We start from the raw sequence: 16,592 nt of genomic DNA, 5'->3' as shown, positions 1-16,592 counted from the left end.
AATTCTGTATTTGCAAATGTAATTGTGGCCATGTCACTGTATTTTAACTGCTAGAATATAGGCATAAGTGCTGAAATCATTAATTTGAAATTTGTAAAATGAAAACCAGGACAATGAGATCTTTAGAGAACACTCACATGTGTTTTAAGAATCTGATTTACACTCTATTAGGTAAGACATCTCTTCAGAAAATTTTTAAAATGCCTATTTGGCTGAAGAATTTAAAACTGTTTTATGTATTTTTTAATTACTCATAACACTGAGTCACTTTTCAAAAAACAGTTACAATGTTGTATGAACATAGAAGAAGCAGAGTTGACTGTTGAATAAAAACCATTAATTGAAATTTATAACCCCATCACTGGAGAATGAGTATGAATATGAATTAGTAAAGTTTTAGCCTAAAATGACTAGAAAATATAGTGATATGTGCCGGGAGCCACAATCACTAGTAGTAAGATAAAAGGGACCTGAAAACAGGAAAAACGCTGGCTGGGAGCAAGGCCCCAGTAAAATGCGGCCATGACGGAGGCAAAGCCCCATGGATCCTGTTGACGGACCTTCCCTAACTTTGAAGGATTGCGTGCGTAGGCTTGAGACTGTTCCCTCTTTAATTGAGATAATAGATGTGCAAATGGATGATGGCATTTGACAGCAAAAATTATACATAGGCATAATGGAGGTGAGATTGCAGCAAAAAGGGTGCCCCTTAGGGTGTGTAAGGATGTTTTTCAGTAACAGCAGGAGGCCGAGAAAAAACGAGTCGACCACTTTCTCATAAACAACAGACCCCAGCTGAGAGCTGGTGGAAAACAACTGTTTGAGATAAAAAAAATAGGTTAAGATATTTTAGGATTAAATAAGTAGTTTAATGAAGATAGAATTTAGAATATTAATAATAAGTTAATAAGATAAGATAAACCAGTAAGATAAGAGATATATAATAGTATAAGTGATAGTTAACAAAATATAGAGACATAAGCATAGAAATAAGATTAATAGAAATAAATATATAGTAGTAAGTAAGTTAAATAAGACTTAGGGTTAAGGTTTAGCTTTATAGGGTAAGGATATTATAGGCCTATAATAGTAAATAGTTATAAGGAAGTTAGGAAGGAAACCAGGATGTTGGACTTAAGAAAAACACCATCTGTAGTTAAAATTGTTAAAGGTCAACCTTGTTGTGAGTGCAAAAAGGATGTACGTGGGCATTTGGTTAGCAACATAAGATACATTTGTGGGTGCAGGGCTGAGTGGAAAACCTATATAAGCTTGTGAAAAATAAATAAAAATTGGCAGAGTCTTGAGCTCTCCCCCGGAAGAGGATTCCTGTCATCTTCGTCTTTTCTTTTTTGCCGCTTCCTGATTCCCCCGTCTCAAGCCCTGACTCTCTCCTGGAGCTGGACTCCAGCAGGTACATACCCGCAAAAAATGAAAGCAGAGTATCAAGGAGATATATGTATGCCAATGTTCATAGCAGCAGTATTCATAATAGAGAAAAGATGAAAGCAATCCAAGTATTTATCTGCTGATAAATGATAAACAAGGTGTGATATACAGTGGAATATTAGTCAACCCCAAACAGGAAGGAAATCACATCCTACATCATGGATGAACCTTAAGAATACTAAGCTAAATGAAATAAACCAGTCACAAAAAAGAAAATACTATATGATTCCACTTATATGAGATACCTAGAGTAATCAAATTCATAGAATACAAAGTAGAATAGTAGTTACTAGGGACTGGGAGAAGGGGAATTGTTATTCGATGAGTTTCAGTTTTGCAAGATGAAAAAGTTATTTTTCTTTTTATTTATTTATTTATTTATTTTTATTTTAAAGATGTGGGGTACAATTCAGGATTAGGTATACAAGTGGAGACTGATTTCACAACAATGTGAATACACCTAACACTACTGAACTGAATACTTTAAAATGGCTAAGAAAATTAATTTCATTTTATGTGCTTCTTACAACAGTTATTTTTAAAGACATACACTCTAGGAGTCTACTTATGTGAAAGACCTAGAGTAGTTAAATTCAGAGACAGAAGTCAAATGATGGTTGCCAGAGGTTGAAGGGCAGGGAAGGATGAGAAGTTATCATTTAATGAGTACAGCTTCAGTTTTGTAAGATGAGAAAGAATTCTAGAGATGATGGTGTGATGCTTGCATAATAATGTGAATGTACTTAATATCACTTATGTGTACACTTAAAAATGGTTAACATGGTATATTATGTATATTTCACAATTAAAGTAATTTTTGAAAAAGAATCTGCAATAGTTCTGTTACTTACAGAATTCAATCACAGTGGAATTCAAGGTCTTGCATAATGTACCAGGCATAGACCACCAAGCAAAATAAGGCTATTTAGAAAAAAACACTGAACAAACCATCCAGGAGAACCAGAACAACACTATGTTGTATGTGTATGTCACAGAATACTGCCATAAAATAAAGTCCTCCTTGTTACAGCATTCTGGTAAGCCCCACATGTAATAATGGCCAGTTTTCAACTTATTTACAAACCAGTTCTAGCCTCCTCATCCTAAAGTGAAGCAGACATAAACAACAGCTACTTACTCAGCCTACACTGTGGAAAACAGACCATCCGGAAGCAACAGACGGGTGGAAGCAGACGAGACTGGTAGCTGCTGCAGGAAGGTACTGAAAGGCAATAGTAGCTCAGAACAGAAAGGCAGCAATAAACGTGCTAAGATGTGACTGGACTTTGAATGTACTTTAAGTTAAAATCTGATAGGTTTTGTTGATTAATTAATTGGATGTAGGCAACAAAGTAAGATAGAGTCAAGGATGACTCCAAAGTTTTTATCTAAGTAACTGAGTGCCAGAATTTCAAGCCAAAATCACGTGAGGGCAGAATACAGATATTTTCAGAAAGAACAGATACAGAAAGTTGGCCTGCTTAAGAACATATTCCTGAAAAAAAGAAAGACACAATATCCAGAAAACAATGACTTTAACCTAGGGGAGGCAGTGACAGTCCAAAATAGCTATTCAGCAAGTGCAAAGAGCAAACAGTTCAGATTCAAACAAGGTAACACAAGAGATCATGAAGGGAGACTCTTGGGAAAAGGAGGGTTCTAGGGAAACGGATACTTTGAAAATTTCTGAGAATATGATAAAAGCACAAAATGTGTGTGGTAGCAGAGCAATTATGCCTCTAGGGGGAAAAAAACCACTAAGCAGTACAAGAAAGTCATGGTCTAAATATGAAGCCACTATATGACATAGTCAATGGGCTTCAAGAAGAATGAAACACATTCCAAGCAATAGACCAAAGTAAACTATATGTATACCAGGAACATATCCCAGTCTATTATATTTCCCGCAAATATATCAACCCAGGCTGTAGTCTGTCATTTTATTTTGATAATATCCCACGTATAAAAGATTTTGTGAGAGCTTTTTCTGGTCTTGTAGTTAAGCCTTATCTTTTTTCTTCTCTTTAATCACATCTAAACTTAAACCATGTTTTTAAAATAAATATTCAATTTTCCTTTATTTTTGGAGAGACAAGGCTATGCTGCTCAGGCCGGTCTCAAACTCCTGGCCTCAAGTGACCCTCCCACTTCAGTCTACCAAAACACTAGATTACAGGTATGAGCCACCATACCCAGCCCCAATTTTCCTTTCTTCAAAGATCACTTATTTAATATTTAACTCTGTTCTTCTTCACATAATCTCTTCTTTTTCACTAAATTTTTCAAAATGAAAATAACTTGACTACAAATAAAAGGTTTTCTAAAATTCAAACAATTGTTTTAAAAATGTACAAAAATTAAAAATCACCCTATATCCCACTACCCAGAGTTAATCACAGTTGATTTTTTGGTCCCTCACAAATAACTACATATAAGTTAACATACCTAACTTTTCACAAATTGGATACTATACCATATTCAGGTTGCCTAGAACTGATAACTCCAGGGAGAAGGAATCACACTGGGTTCTATATGAAGAGTGTCCCAAGAAGCCCAACTCAGGGGACCCTGGAATTGTACAATGCAACAACTCTAAACTGTAATAAGTCTTTTATTCAACACTTCATTGATACAGCTTCACATAACAAACATATATTGCATTATTATCCTTCATATTACAAAATTACACAATATTCTACTAAATGGGTAGCATTTTATTTAACCAAGACATTACTGAAGGACATTTAATTCCCAATTTTTGCTACTAGAAATGCCTTCATGAACTACCTCCAGTTTTATTTATGCTCTTAGTTTTTCTGTTTCCCACTTATTCTAAGAATTTGGTTCATCACTCAACCTATCTCACTCAAGCATCTCCTAGGTCTCCTGCCATCTTCTCCTTATTCTCAACCAACCAGTTTTCTTAAGTCATGGAACAGCACTAAAAACCCTTTCTTCACCTTGCCTCCCTCAGAATAATGCTCCCTTTGTCCCCAAATCTTTAATGCAAATTTTCTTAAATGAACAACCCACATCTGCTGTTTCCATTTTCACCTTCCACCCACCCCTCAATTTAATGCAGTTTGGATTCTTCAGCATGTCCCTAGCAAAACTTCGCTCACTGCCAAATCCAGTGACTTCTTCAAGTTTACATGAATTGACCTCTGCCACAATGACTCTGTCAATGATGTTCCAACCTGGATGATCATCAGTCACCTGGAGATATCTTCAAAGACATTAATTTCAGTGCCCTACCCACCAAAATTTCTATCACATTCAGCACTCTGTATCATCATCATTAAAGATAAATCTGTATCTTCAACACCTTCCCCAACTAATTCTAATATGCAAACAGGTTTGGGAACCTCTGGACTATATCCCTTGAAACTCTGCTGGCATTCACTTCCACGTCTTTATTTTTTCCCTGGTTCCCCAGAGATCTGAAAGTTTTTTCTCAACTTCATTCCCAGACCCTTTTCCTCTGTTTCCCCTGACCTGAATAGCATATTTGCCAGATATGGCTTTTACACTTTTTTCACTCTGCTATCTGCCAAGGAGGACAAATTTATTACCATCTAATAATAATTTTTCCCAAATCTGTATCTGTTTCTCTTCTAAGCTTTAAATCCATTCTTTCCAAATGCCAGAGAAATTTGTACCCAGACACAACATTGAAAAATCAGACTCAGCCTGTCTACTGAAAGGAATTAATATCCAACAGGTCAAACTGAGTTATAAATCTCAGAGTCATCAGGCACTTTGAGAGGCAGAGGAAAGAGTACTACCTGAGCCCAGGGATTAGAGGCCAGCATGGGCAACATGGCAAGACCTCGTCTTTTCTATAAATAAAAAATTAGCTGGGTGCGGTGGTGTGCACCTGACATCCCAGCTGCTTGGAAGGATAACCTGAGCCCAGCATGTCGAGGCTGCAGTAGCCATGATTGTGCCACTGCACTTCAGCCTAGGCAACAGAATGAGACTCCAACTTAAAATAAATTTTTTAAAAATCTCACAGTCAACCCTCAACTCCTGACTGATAGTCAGCAAATCCAGTCAACTTCACCTCTGACATGTCTCTCAAACCCGTCTCTTCTCCTATGACCCACATATACTAACTACCTTGTCTGACTTCATCATCTCTTACCAGTCTCCTAACTGGTCTGTTTTTCTCTAGTCTCTGGAGTCAGGCTTTCTGGATTCATATCACAGCTTCACTAAATCCTAACCATACGGTCTTAGAAAATCATTTAGTCTTTCTAAACCAATTTTCTCAACTGGTAATAACAGTGCCTTTCCTCATTAAGCTATTGGGGAATTCCATAAGATAATATATGTAAAGCCCCTTCCAGAGTGCCCAGGTAGAATAAGTACTCAATAAGCATTAGTATTATAACTCTTCACAATCTACTTTGCAATATCATCACCATCCATAATCCTCAATTCAACCTATAGGTATAAGTCATAATAATAATAATTATATTACTATTATATATAATATCTACTATATACCTCTAGTTATAATATATAATACATATTGTATATCTATATATCTTATAAGGTATACAGTATATATCTAATACATACATATACTATATAAGGTACAAATAAATATATATACTATATAAGGTGTATAAAAGTATATACCTTATATACCTTACATTTAATATTATCTATATCACATGCCCATAGTATATATTATATACTACATATATATTATATCATAAACTATATAATAAAAAATTATTCACTGCACCTAGCCCTATTAAGTACTGTTCTTAGGACTTTACATGTATTTACTCATTTAATCCACACAAAAATTCAATGAGAGAAATAGTATTATCCCCACTTTGCAGATGAGAAAATTAAGGAACAGTGAAATTATCTTGCTCATGCTGGAAGCTCAACAAACCTCTGCCCTTCTGACCTTTGATTATGATGTTGTACCTGTAATATTATATTCGACCTGGAAAAAACCAAATGCATTCTTCAAGGCCTAACCCAAACAGTGCTTGCTTTCAGCAGGCTGAACTGCCTTCTTCCTCATCTGTACTCTCGTGAATGTGTCCGTAGGCTGATATCACATACTACATTTTACATATCACATATTACATTTTAGAATGATCAACTATCTTCCCGATGATTGACTACAACTTTCTTATTCATTTTTATAACTAGGACAGTGCCTGGCAAGGCATAGGCTCACTACAAATATTTCAAAATTACACTAAAAGTAAAAGTTAAAAAGAAGATGAGATGCCAAAAATTTAGAATTTACAAATAGTCATTAGGAGAGAAATTTTAAAAACCAAAAGCAATGCAGAGTATTTAGTCCAAATTTAATATCATTATTTAAAAAATCACATACCTAATTTTACAGATCCTCCAAAAAGTGAACCTTTATCAAAAGCATCCTTCCAGGTAAATGTCAAGCAGATCTGGATAGAATAAAATAGAAAATAGAAAAGTATGTTACCTTCCCAGATCTCATTAAATATTAAGTTTATTTTGAAGAAAATCCACAATGAGGAAAAGGACAAAAATATAATCTGTCTAAAGCATTATCTTCTCTAATCAACCAATTCCTTTTCCTTCTCCTGGACCATAAATTTAAAAAAAAAAAAAAAAAGCAAAATACTGGCAATGGAATATTTCAATTGCTCATTCTGCCTCAGTAATCACAAACATTAAAATTTTCATCTTTACAAACACACAATGACTTTAACAGAACAGGCACTTAATAAATGCTTATCAAATAAGCTAAGAAAAGCAATGGCAATAAATTAAGTTCTACAGGCTTCCCAGAAGATAAAATTAAAAACAAATATTCCGTGATGATAAAAGTAAGAAAGGTTACTTTGGGGGGATGGGAGAATGTTTTATCTCTTGATCTGAGTGGTAGTTATACAGGGATGTTCACATTGTGAAGACTGAAGATATAAACATGATTTGTTCACTTTTCTATATGTACATGTTATATACGAATAAAAAATTTACTGTATTAAAAAATTGTATCTCTCTGCTTCGAAAGTATACCACATATGAATGTTAAAAAGAATTGACTGGCCAGGCGTGGTGGCTCAGCCTATAATCCCAGCACTTTGGGAGGCCAAAGAGAATGGATTGCCTGAGCCAGCGGGTTCAAGACCAGCCTGGGCAACTTGGCGAGACCTTGTCCCTACAATAAATCAAAAAATTAGCTGGGCATGGTAGCTTGCGCCTGTAGTTCCAGCTACTTGGAAGGCTGAGGTGGAAGGATCACCAGAGTCCAGCAGGTAAACACTGGGGTGGCCGTGAGTGTGCCACTGCACTCCAGCCTGACCATGAGAGTGAGACTCCAACTCCAAAAAAAAAAGAATGGACTTTTTAAATTATTTATTGCAATATAATACAAAACAATTTTAACTCTGAATTAGGGAAATTTTCAAGTATACACAAAAGTAAAGAGACTAAAGAGAATGAACTCCTATATAACCATCAACAACTTTAGTCTTTTGCCCCTCTTGGTTCACCTGCCTCCCAACTTGCCCTGCGCCTACCGACCCATCACATACACTTTTTTTCCTGGTACACTTTAAAGCAAATTTCAACATATAATTATTTCACCTGTAAAAACCTGAGTATAAAATTGTTTAAAGTACTTTTCTTACATTAAAAATACTTTTCTTTACTAAATTTTAAAATTTAGAAGCACCACACAACTTTAAAACTTTTATCCAGTCTTCAAAATAAAAATTAGCAGCACATTCAACAGCTAGTCTTCAAGAGGAAAAAAGTTGACATTCTTGTAGATAACATCTTAATTAGAACAGCATTTGCAACTTTTATATGCAAATGTAACTTGTGCCAATAATCTTTAAAGCACATAAACTGAGGCTAATAATTCCTAAATTATGCAAGTCCCTTCTTAATTCTATAAATGTCAAGGAGAAGGACATAGCAGATTAATCAGTCAACAGATCCTTCTGATATAAAATGAAGTTAGAAAAAAATGCAATCTGATGCTCTATATAAACCCCAGAAGTGACTGAAGAATGACATGAATAGAATTCCAGGAAACTCTTTCTTCAGAAGGACACAGATTCGTAGACAGACCTAAAAGCTTCTACTTTATATAAAACTATCTCACAAAAACCTAAAGATAGTATAGAGGCATCACTGATGTAAATAAAATGATACCACTGGCAGAAGAAAATAGGTGATTTACCATTTCCATATAATTTAAAACAAATTACTTACCTGATTTTCAGAAAATGGGAATTTGGGTTCAATGGAACAAATCTGATCATAGTATCTAAAAAATAGAGCAAAGTCAATAATCAGCAGAGCTAAATATTACATGCATTTATGTCAATATAACTTACTTAAGAGTACACAAAAGTTATTCATGTTTAAGTAGCCCACAAATCAAAGTCAATAAGTTATTTTATGGTTTATAAACATAGTCTTTTAATGTGTAAACCAGGAGCTAAGATATGCAACGAAGAAATAAGCCCAAAAAAGCAAAGGCAATAAAAAAAAAATACAGGTTTTCTAGAAGATAAAATTAGTATTTAAAAATGTGTGCCCTTGTGAAGTTTTTAGAGGGTAATCAAACAAGATATATAAGTAAAAACATGGTATGGTAAATAGTGGTAAGTGCTATGGAGAACAAAGAGACAAAGGGATAAAATAGACATATGGGGTAAGGTCAGAAGGTTGCTGTTTTAAACAACATAGTCATTTGACTACGTGAAACTTTTTTTTTTTAACAGCATGAATACAGAAGGCATGAAAAAGGTGAGGAAGTAGCCAAGCAGAAAGGAAAAAAGCGTTACAGTCTGGGGAAAAGCGTGTGCCAATACCCTGGGATAAGAGAGTACTTAAGAATGTAGCTGATATAGCAAGGAGGACAAAACGGCCACAGAATGAGCAAGGGAGAAAATAGTAAAGGATGAAGTCAAACAAGAAATGATGCCTTTAGTGAGAGCTTTGGCTTTTACTATATGGTATAAGAGAATGAGCCATCAAAAGGGATGGACTAAAGAGTAACACAATCTGATTTATTTTCTTGGAGTCACCATGGCTGCTGCAATGTAGAAAACTGACGGTAGGTATACAAGGGCAGAAGTAGAGAGATCAGTTAGAAAGCTGTAGTAAGCCGGGCTCGGTGGCTCAGCCTGTAATCCCGCGCCTTTGGGAGGCTGAGGTGAGTGGATTGCCTGAGCCCGCGGGTTCGAGACCCGCCTGGGCAGCAAGACCTCATCTCTACAATAAATCAAAAGTCAGCTGGGCGTGGTAGCATGTGTGCCTGTAGTTCCAGCTCCTTGGAAGGCTGGAGCCCAGCAGGTCGAGGCTGCGGTGGCCAGGAGCGGCCACTGCACTCCAGTCTGGGCAACAGAGTGAGACTCCAACTCAAAAAAAAGAAAGCTGTAGTAAAACAGTCAAGAGATTATGTGGTCCAGTGTGGTCCACAATAGTGGCAGAAGTAATGAAAGTCAATCTAACCTCTTTCTAAAATTAGTCCCCCCTCCATTTATAGCCTCTCAGGCCCCTGAACATTTCCTTTATAAGATTTATCACAGTTCACAATATGTTATTTGTGGGGTTATGTTTAATGTCTTTTATCTCAAAGGATTCTAAATTGCATGAGAGCAGAGACTGGGTCTATTTGCTCACTGTTTTGTTGTCAGCCCCAAGCAAATGAACAGGTAAAATGCAAAGTTTTCAAGAAAGCAGGCTTTTTTAGGGAAAGTAAAACCTAAGATTATCTGGTTTGAGGATGAACAAGAGCTATCAAAGAACAAGTGCATACAGAGGGAACAGCAAGAGCCAAGGGCCTGAGCCAACAATGTGTCTGACATAGCAAGGGGTCAATATGCCTCCCGAGAAGCAGTATTCTAGGTTCTGCTGGCAAAAAAGGCAAAATCAAGTCTATAATAAGTATGTAAGTACTCATATAACGAGAGAAAACTCCTGCCCCATCCTGTGCCCTTTTTGTCTAGGTTAGGCCGCCCCAAAGGGTACACCAGGTGCACAAATGCCCAAGTGCCATCAGTTGGAGACGTTCTGGAGAGAAAAGTACCTGTCTGATGGAGAGGAGCCATGGGGTGGGAAGGAGTAGCCAGCACCATCAATTTCACTCTCTCCCTCAACGATATCTAAATTCCACCATGCCCTTCTCTCCTCCAGAACCTAGCCATTTCAACCAGGGAACCTGGCACAGCTGACTGGAGGCAAGGTAATTTGATGATTCACCAATTGCCACCACTTAGTGGGAAAACCCACCATTTCGTGTCAAACAGAATACTCAGTATACAGGTGGCACTAAAGCAAGTCTGGGCAGCAGTGAAGCATGACCACTAGCCAGGGAGCAGGTGCTGGAAGCAAAGGGGAGAATGGAGCAAAGGGAAGAACCATCCCTCATAGGTCTCCAAGGCTTACAGTGCTAACCCACTGGAGTGGTGCCCACAAGCCACACCAAAACAGGCAGCTAGGCAGGCCTTTTTTTTTTTTGCTGACCCTTGCTGAAAAGTAAGTAAGGGAGGAAGTAATAGGTGAAGTCACTTGCTCTACAAATGGATGAGGAAAAGAATAGAATGGACTAAATTTTGTATATCCTTCACTCCAAAGCTTTTGAGGTCAACTCACAAAACCTGAGTTGTATGGGAAACAGTGCATGTATACCCTATATTTAAATGATTAGCAACTATGTCATGGAATCCTCAAAGTAAAATGGCTATCTTAATACAGGTTATGGAAGTTGAAATAAAAGTACAACAGGAGGGCAGTCACTGGAAATCAACAATGTCTAACCAGTTTGGAGCAAACTCCAACAAAACAAAAGCAATCAACTAGTACTTTACAAAAGAAAGCAGTCATTGCTAACTGCAGTTACCACTAGTTAAGTCTATGCATAAAATGATGAAATCAAAACAGAGATTAAAAGAACCAAATACAATAAGCTACTCCTTCAAAATAATTCCATAATATATTACTCCTCGTAGCTTAGCTTAGATCTCAGGTATCCAAGTTCCCTCTCTAGAGAACTTTAAGAGTGTGGCAGATTCTCTTATTTCTGTGGGTTCCCTCTCTAGAGAACTTGGATTTAAGTAGGTTTTACGGTATCAGCAGACTCTAATCTAGACTATATCTCTAACAAAGTAGATCTAAGCTGCAAGTGTTCCACAGGTAGAAAGATGGAAAGCCAGTATGCTACGCCAGAGGACTGGAAAAAAAAAAAAAGTGCATTGTGGGAAATAATACTGCAAAAAAATTGGCATCTTTATAGATTCTATTTTAGAAATAAGTCATTTTTTTAAAACAACTATAAGATCTCAAACATGCTTAAAAGGTATGATGTCATCATTCTGTTTTTTGTTTGGTTGTTTATTTGTTTAGACACAGAGTCTCACTCTGTCGCCCAGGATGGAATGCAGTAGTACAATCTTGGCTCACCACACCTCCAGGCTGGTCTTGGAATTCCTGGCCTCAAGGGATCCTCAAGTGATCCTCAAGTGATCCTCAAGCGCTCCCACGAAAGCCTCCCAAAGCACTGGGATTATAGGGACGAGCTACCATACCCAGTCAGAGCTCAGGTTTTCAAGTCAGATAATTCTGAGTTTAAATCCAACTCATGGCTGTGTGATCATGTACAAATTATTCACTCTCTCTAAATCCTTCATAACGTAAAGGCAGTAACTCCTTTAATCTTGAGGAATAAATGATACAATATACTGTATACCAAATGGTTAAAATAGTGCCTGAACACACATGGTACACATATGATAAATGGTAGCTACAGATTATTATTTTGCAACTATGTAGAAGTGCTTTTATATGTATTTATCAAATTCAATCACTTTAGTACAAATAAGTAACAGCTCCATTCAAAAATCTCATGAGGGGCTGAGCATAGTAGCTCATAACTGTAATTCCAGCACTGTGAGAGGCAAAGGCAAGAGGACTGCCTGAGCCCAGGGGTTCAAGATCAGCCTGCAACTCAGCAATATCTAGTCTCTACAATCAATCAAAAAAAAAATTAGCTGAGTGTGGTGGTACACACCTCTAATTCCATCTACTTGGAAGGCTGAGGTGGAAGAATCACCTGAGCCCAGCAGGTTGAGGCTGCAGTAGCCATGAGTGTGCTCGCTGCACTCCAGCTTGGTAACAGAGTGAGAATCTGACAAAAAAAAAAAAAAATCACGAGGGAAAAAAACAGGAAATAAATACTTTTCTTTGAAAATACCAAAGATAGGTACAGGACAAGTTCTAGAAATTCTAGTTTAAAAAAACATTAAGGGAAAAGTGCAGAGAACAATCAATTCACATAGTCAAAATGATACTGAAATACTAATTCACACAACCCTATTCAGCTCCAATCTGCATTTAGGGATGTGCAATGCAGACTACCAGCCAAAGGAAGAAAAGAGAAACAGAAGAGCTGGGCCACAGTTACTAACCAAAGTTCATAGATCCTTCCTGAGCTTTATTTTCACGTTTATTTCTTCACACAATTCATCATATGAAAAATCATGAAGCACTGCTGAGGCAGATTATAGGAAAAAGTAACTAGTCAAGGAGTCAAGAGGTCAGGACAATATCCCAGTTCTGCCATAAAAGTAGCTGTATGGGCTTAAATCTCCTGTGCAAAACAACGTAGAAGATTCTTCCTATGGTTACACAGAATGATGACAGTCCTGAAAAGCTGTTTTATCAAAAAAGTCAAAACAGAAAAATAAATCAAATTTTAAATTTTCCTTTAAATTGTTATGTTTATTCATCCATGCAGAATAAAATTCCTGAGTCTAAAAAGACCTGGCAACTATACAAGGGAGGACTCAAATAAATGGAATTTATTTATTAAAAATTGTGTATTTATTCTTACATGTTTAAGCTTTAGTCACCCTCAATGTAGTCTCCGTTTGATGTAATACACCTATCAAGATGCTTTTTCCACTTTTCAAAACAGTTTTTGCACTCGTCAATTTTTATGCCTTTTAGTGCTTCTGCAGTTTTTTGTTTCACCTCTTCCACACCGGCAAAACATTTCCCTTTCAGGACTTTTTTCTTGGAGAGGGGGTATTATCTGGGCAAGATTAGGCGAACAGAGAGTGGGGCACCAGGGTCATGCCACTTTTGGTCAAAACTGCTGAACATTCAACATGGTGTGGGCCGGTGTAAACCACCCATCATTAAATGGGCAAACGCACTGAAAGACTACTAAAAAAAAAATTCACTGTCGCCAAATACAGCCTCTCAGAACAACACTCGCTGGTACACTGATGCTGAGTTCCTAGAACACTTACCTAGCAGAAGCCTGTACTTCAAGGGGTCCACCACCAAAAAACATTCTTTTTGGGGGGTCCTCCTTGTAGATATTCCTTGAGACCAGAGAACAAGTATAGTATGTCATTATATCCTCCATACTGTCTCCTACAAGAGGTTTACACAGACTCTCCATTAGTATTTGATTAATAAGTTGTGGCAATGTCATTAGGACTAATACCTCAATATCTTCACCCCCAAACCAACTATCAGAATGCAAGCAACAGTTGTGAACTAAAATAGAGCAGTAATATTTTCTTTTCTGATCTATAAAACGTTAGCACTTGGCAAATATCTCAGCACTTGGCAAATATCTCAGAAGTTATGAGACTGGATCATCAACTTCATTTTACAAATGAAACAAATACTACTATAATACAACAAACGAAATAGTAACCCACAAAAGGATAAGAAACAAATTTGTTTAGAAATTTCACAAAATCAGTTGGGTGTGGTGGCTCACGCCTGTCATCCCAGCACTTTGCTGAGAAGCAGAGGCAAGAGGACTGCCTGAGTCCAGAGATTCGAGACCACCCTGGGCAACATGACAAGACCTTATCCCTATGATAAATCAAAAAATTAATCGGGCATGGTGGCATCACCTGTGATTCCAACTGCTTGGAAGGCTGAGGCAGAAGGATAGCCTGAGCCCAGCAAGTTGAGACTGCAGTGACTATGAGCATGCCACTGCACTTCAACCTTGGCAACAGAGTGAGATGAGACTCCAACTCAAAAAACAAAAAAATAAATATCTATATAAATACTACATATCAAAACCAGGATGCAGCCAATGCAAACTGAGAAAAAATAGACAGCCCTTAAAATATATGAGAAAAACAAAAAAGAAAAAAAACTAACCATTCAAAAGATAGGGGGGAAAAAGACCAAAGAAATTACAAGAAATAAATGACAAAAGCAGAATACAAACCAAAAAGGCTTGGTTTAAAAAAAAAGTGGCACCAAACCTTTAGCAAATCCAAAGTGGGAAAATCACATAAAACACATGGACAATATTAGGAATAAGAAAAAAATCTTAACTACAGATTACAAGGAAACAAAAACATTTTGCAAGGACTTTCATGTGGCAAGATACCATAAACACAGTTGAGAGATAAGAATGAAGATTTCTGCAACACATATCATGGAAAAAGGATAGACATCCAGAAAATGCAACTCCTACAAATCAGTAAGTAAAAAACAACCCAATAGAAAATGGGCAAAAGAAAAGAACAGGAAACCATGGGAAAAAACACACACAAAAAAGAAACTAAATGACCAGTAAACATAAGATGCTCAACCTCAGCAAAATAAGTTCAACAGGTTTTTCAAGCCAGGTACAATGGCTCACGCCTGTAATTCCAGCACTTTGGGAGGCCAAGGCAAGAGTAATGCCTGATCCCAGGGGTCTGAGACCAGCCTGGGCAACTTGGCAAGACTTCATCTCTACAATAAATCAAAAAAATTAACCAAGTGTGGTGGTGCATGCCTGTGGTTCCAGCTACTTAGAAGGCTGAAGTGGAAGGATCACCTGAGCCCAGGAGGTGGAGGTTGGGGTGGTCATAAGCATACCACAGCACTCCAGCCTGGGTAACAGAGTAAGACTCACAACTCAAAAAACAAGATTTTATAAAAGATGAACAGTAAATGAATGAAAAAGAGAAAGCAAAATCTAAATGCCTCAGAGGAAAGGACACCAACAAAGCAAAAGCCAAATCACACCAGAGATGTCAGAAAAAGATCTGAATTAAAAAGTATTAGGTACCTCTGAAGATAGGTACAACGTGAGGCTGGAAAAAGAAAATCCTTGAAAGAAACCTTCAAGTTCTCAGATCCTCCATCCTCCTCCATACTAACAAATGAGCAGGGTACTATGGGACAATTTCTAGGACACATTCAGGAGGTTGAGTCCTCTGCCCTCCTCTGATCTTACCATCTGGAACTTTGGTATGATTGCAATCTGGAACTAAGAATAATGACCATACTCTAGGTCTTATAGTGCAGAAAGCTGGAAAGAATCTGAGCCCAATGAACTTCACAGAACCACCATACCACCCATGGACTACTAGAACATTTTACACAAGAATAAAATCTTAACTCAGATAATTTGAGACAGAACCTAACCTTAGTGCAAGTGCCATACTAAAAAAAGACTGCATACATGATTGTTAAGATCTCCACACTCCATTTCCCCGATCAAATTTCAGAAAAATGATCGCCAGACTTTTTCATGGAAGGAGACAAGAAGTTTTCTCTCTAAAGAAACTCATCACCACAAAAGAAATGATACAGTGTTGGTATCTGGAATTTCTAAAACAAAAATAAAACAGAAAACCAGCAGAATTCCCATTTGATCACCCTAGATCACCATCTACCAAAGCTCTTCTAATCAATTTTTAGTAAAAACCACTTTATAAAGGATGAAGTACCAGACAAAAGAGTTTTTTGGTGAGTTGTTTTTTTTGGTTTATTTTTTGAGATAGAATTTGACTATATTCCCCAGACTGTTCTTGAATTCCTGGGCTCAAGCAGTCCTCCTGCCTCAGCCTCCTAAGCCTCCTATAGCTGGAATTATAGATGCATGCCACCGCACCCAGCACAAATGAGTTTTTAAGTGATCATTCTTATTAATATCATACACATAAAGGTATATTTTAGGAAATCTTAATAGAATGCCTGAAGTTAGTAATAAAAAGACAAGTCTATCACTGGAGCTATGTATGGAGCTGTGTATCAGGGCTTATCAAGCTAGCTTCTATTTTTTTTTTTTTTGGGGGGGGTTGAGTTGGAGTCTCACTCTGTCGCCCTAGACTGGAGTGCAGTGGCCGCTCCCGGCCACCGCA

The 16,592-nt window shown here is 37.2% G+C and overlaps 1 protein-coding gene across 5 annotated transcripts in view; it reads right to left on the bottom strand.

The window, feature by feature from the left end:
* Positions 1-16,592, bottom strand: part of PDCD6IP (programmed cell death 6 interacting protein) — a 66,611-nt gene that overhangs the window by 45,929 nt on the left and 4,090 nt on the right. For 3 of the 5 annotated variants that reach the window (XM_021718627.1, XM_021718628.1, XM_021718629.1), the window contains exons 2-4: positions 8,686-8,740; positions 6,815-6,884; positions 2,588-2,671 (exon numbers count right to left, since the gene is read on the bottom strand). In XM_021718627.1, the coding sequence (XP_021574302.1) occupies positions 2,588-2,671; positions 6,815-6,884; positions 8,686-8,740 (209 nt within the window). The remainder of the gene's footprint in view (positions 1-2,587; positions 2,672-6,814; positions 6,885-8,685; positions 8,741-16,592) is intronic. The other 2 variants (XM_008070169.2, XM_008070170.2) reach the window with 1 other exon arrangement.

The sequence above is a fragment of the Carlito syrichta genome, unplaced genomic scaffold (genome assembly GCF_000164805.1).
Source record: "Carlito syrichta isolate Samal-C Ts95f unplaced genomic scaffold, Tarsius_syrichta-2.0.1 Scaffold313175, whole genome shotgun sequence".
NCBI lineage: Eukaryota > Metazoa > Chordata > Mammalia > Primates > Tarsiidae > Carlito > Carlito syrichta.
The sequence above is the reverse complement of the archived record's forward strand: the minus strand, read 5'-3'. Positions and strand labels throughout refer to the sequence as shown.